The sequence below is a fragment of the Arachis duranensis genome, unplaced genomic scaffold (assembly GCF_000817695.3).
Source record: "Arachis duranensis cultivar V14167 unplaced genomic scaffold, aradu.V14167.gnm2.J7QH unplaced_Scaffold_232527, whole genome shotgun sequence".
Taxonomy (NCBI): domain Eukaryota; kingdom Viridiplantae; phylum Streptophyta; class Magnoliopsida; order Fabales; family Fabaceae; genus Arachis; species Arachis duranensis.
The window spans coordinates 49,173-51,915 of NW_026264853.1; the positions used below are offsets into that span (position 1 = coordinate 49,173).

Genomic DNA, 2,743 nt, shown 5'->3' on the forward strand with positions numbered 1-2,743 from the left:
TTAGGCGGCAGCAGGGGATGCGTCTTGATGAGAGGTACGTTCCGTACTTGCAGATGGTCGGCTTGTACCATCTTGCGAGACTGAACTTGCAGATGGCCGGCTTGTACCATCGGCGTTCACAAGAAGCCTCCGGGTATCTTTGCCCTTGAAGGTGAGGGCGAAATTCGCTGCAACGTGTCGAATGCAGAATGCCCGGTATGCAGACGGAGGTAGCCATCCCCCATCAGGTACCTCAAGTGCTGCCTTGATGCCGTTGTGCCTATCTGAAATAACTAACAGACCTGGCTGAGGTGTCACGTGCTGACGGAGGTGGGAGAGAAAGAAGGACCATGACTGAGCATTCTCACCCTCAACTAGTGCGAATGCCACAGGGAGTATGTTGGAATTCCCGTCCTGTGCAATCGCCACAAGCAACGTTCCCCCATACTTGCCATATAGATGGGTGCCGTCAATACTCACCAACGGCTTGCAATGACGAAATACTTCGATACAAGGGGGAAAAGTCCAGAACATCCTATGAAAATAAGCCTGAGACTCGTCCACCTGTCCACCCACTCGAACAGGGCAGGTCCTGAGGACTGCTACAGTGCCAGGCATAGTCAACCGAACTCCTAAGACCCACCGAGGGAGCTCGTTGTACAACTCATCCCAGTCCCCGTAGATGATTGCGACCGCCTTCTGCTTCGCCATCCACACCCTCTTGTATGTAGGCCTGAAGCCAAAGTGAGCTGCCGTTGCATTTAGAAGCACCTTGATGTTCACGGATGCATCAGCCCTAACCATTGGCATGATGAATGTCGCTATCACGTGGTAGTCCAAGCTCCTATGGTCGCTGGAGATGGAGGTGGCGAGACAGGTATGCGGCCCGTTGTACCGCTTGACTTCCCAGATGCCTTTGCGTTGTCGGAGGCTCAGCCTAATCAACCATGTGCACCCATTCCCAAACTCATAACACTTTCCCACGTACCTGCGATAGTCAGACTCAACTACCTTGTACTGTACCACTCGGCGGATGCTGTACGTCTTGACACTCAACAGCGCCTCATCTTTATCCTGGAATTGTTAACCAACCTGGAACTCTGTCATACCGGCAGACCCTTCAGTATCTCTAGCGCCAAATCCAGCTAGCTGCCCAGGATGTTCGTCCTGCCTCATGGCATCCAGATCCAAAGATGAAAAATGGGGTGGGTACTGATGTGTGCCAGAACTAGAACCACCAGTAGGCCTTATCGGATCACTCGCTCCAACATCATCGCCGCTTTCATTAGCGATAATATCCGGCTCGATTTCATCATCATCTGGATCATCACACAATCCCTCTCCAACACCAGCCGGTGGAGGACACTGTACTTCAGTCGGATGATGTTCCCCATATCCAACCTCGTCTCCAACATTGCCGCCGAGATCAACAGCAAACGATGGGGAGGCGGCAGGCTGGACCGCTGCCTCATACACTGGAACAGAGGAAGAAGCAACCGCAGGTCTCGAGCTCGAACCGGCCGCCATGGCTATAGTGTTGGCATTCCGGTTCGACCCACCAGAGCTAGATACCATGTCGACGAACTTCGCCAACAGCTCTGGTGTCCTCACCTCGGGAAATTGCCTACGAGAGAGAAACATGACCTGCAAGTCCTCATCACTCCCGATCATGAAATAATCATACTTCACCGTATCGTGGAGCACCGTGATTGGAATGCGATAGAAAAACTTCTTCACCCTTTTCACTCCTTCCAGACCAAGTTTTCCAAGCACGGAGCTAACGAGAGCATCGTAACTGGTCGTTGGGCTCACGATAATACATAGAGGATCCATATCCGTGAACTTCACGCCAGACCAAGTTTTTCTCTTAATCGATCCTCTGTGGTGTACTAGCACTAGAAAACTATCCTCACTAGCCATCTCACCTCTTTGTTCACAGCAACATGATTTCCCACCATATATATAGAAAATCACTCCAAACTAATTCGCATCAACTTCATTCACACAATATATATATAATTCGAATCAATTACATTCGAATTACCCAGTATTAGTAATTCGAATCAATATGTCTCGAAATATGCAATTCTTCACCATTTCATACTAATTCGAATTAATATAGTTCGATTTATATTTTGGTGGTTCGAATCTTATTGATTCGAATTATGTGTTAGTTTTCATGCATAATTCGAATCAAATCGATTCGAATTACGTGTGACTACGCTTGCATAATTCGGCCCAATTCAATTCGAACTACATTGAAAGATTGACAAATATTAATTCGAATTCAATCAATTCGAATTATGTGCGAGGCTAATTCGAATCCTATTGATTCGAATTATATAAATATCTAATCTGGTGGATTGTTGTAGCAAAGTTTCATTTGGCGGATTTGGGTAAATTTGAGCTGGCCTTGGCTCATTTGAGTTTTTTGCCCTATTTTTTAGGATTTAATTTTCTTATTGTGTTTTTACAAAGTTTGCACAAAATTCACCTATACTAAACTTATTTATTTACGTAAAATTTATTTATGGACTCAACAAACTTGTTTACATTTTAATACGATTTGAATTATCTTAGTATATTTTTATTTTTTTAATCAATTTAATTTTATCTAAATAATTAGAATTTTAAATTATAAATTTTGTATTAGTTTGTAATTTAAATTTAAATAGATATGATTTAAATTAATGATTTATAAAATTATATGTATTCGTATTATTGTATTCATATGATTAATTATATTTATCCATTTAAAAAAATA

The 2,743-nt window shown here is 43.8% G+C and overlaps 1 protein-coding gene across 1 annotated transcript; it reads right to left on the bottom strand.

Moving 5' to 3' along the window:
* LOC127744199 (uncharacterized) lies at positions 1-1,812 on the bottom strand. The gene is made up of 2 exons (XM_052256480.1): positions 1,072-1,812; positions 1-1,023 (listed from the first exon to the last, which is right to left on the bottom strand). Exons 1-2 carry the CDS (start codon positions 1,810-1,812, stop codon positions 1-3), a joined length of 1,764 nt encoding a protein of 587 aa, XP_052112440.1.
* Positions 1,813-2,743: the final 931 nt, after the last annotated feature.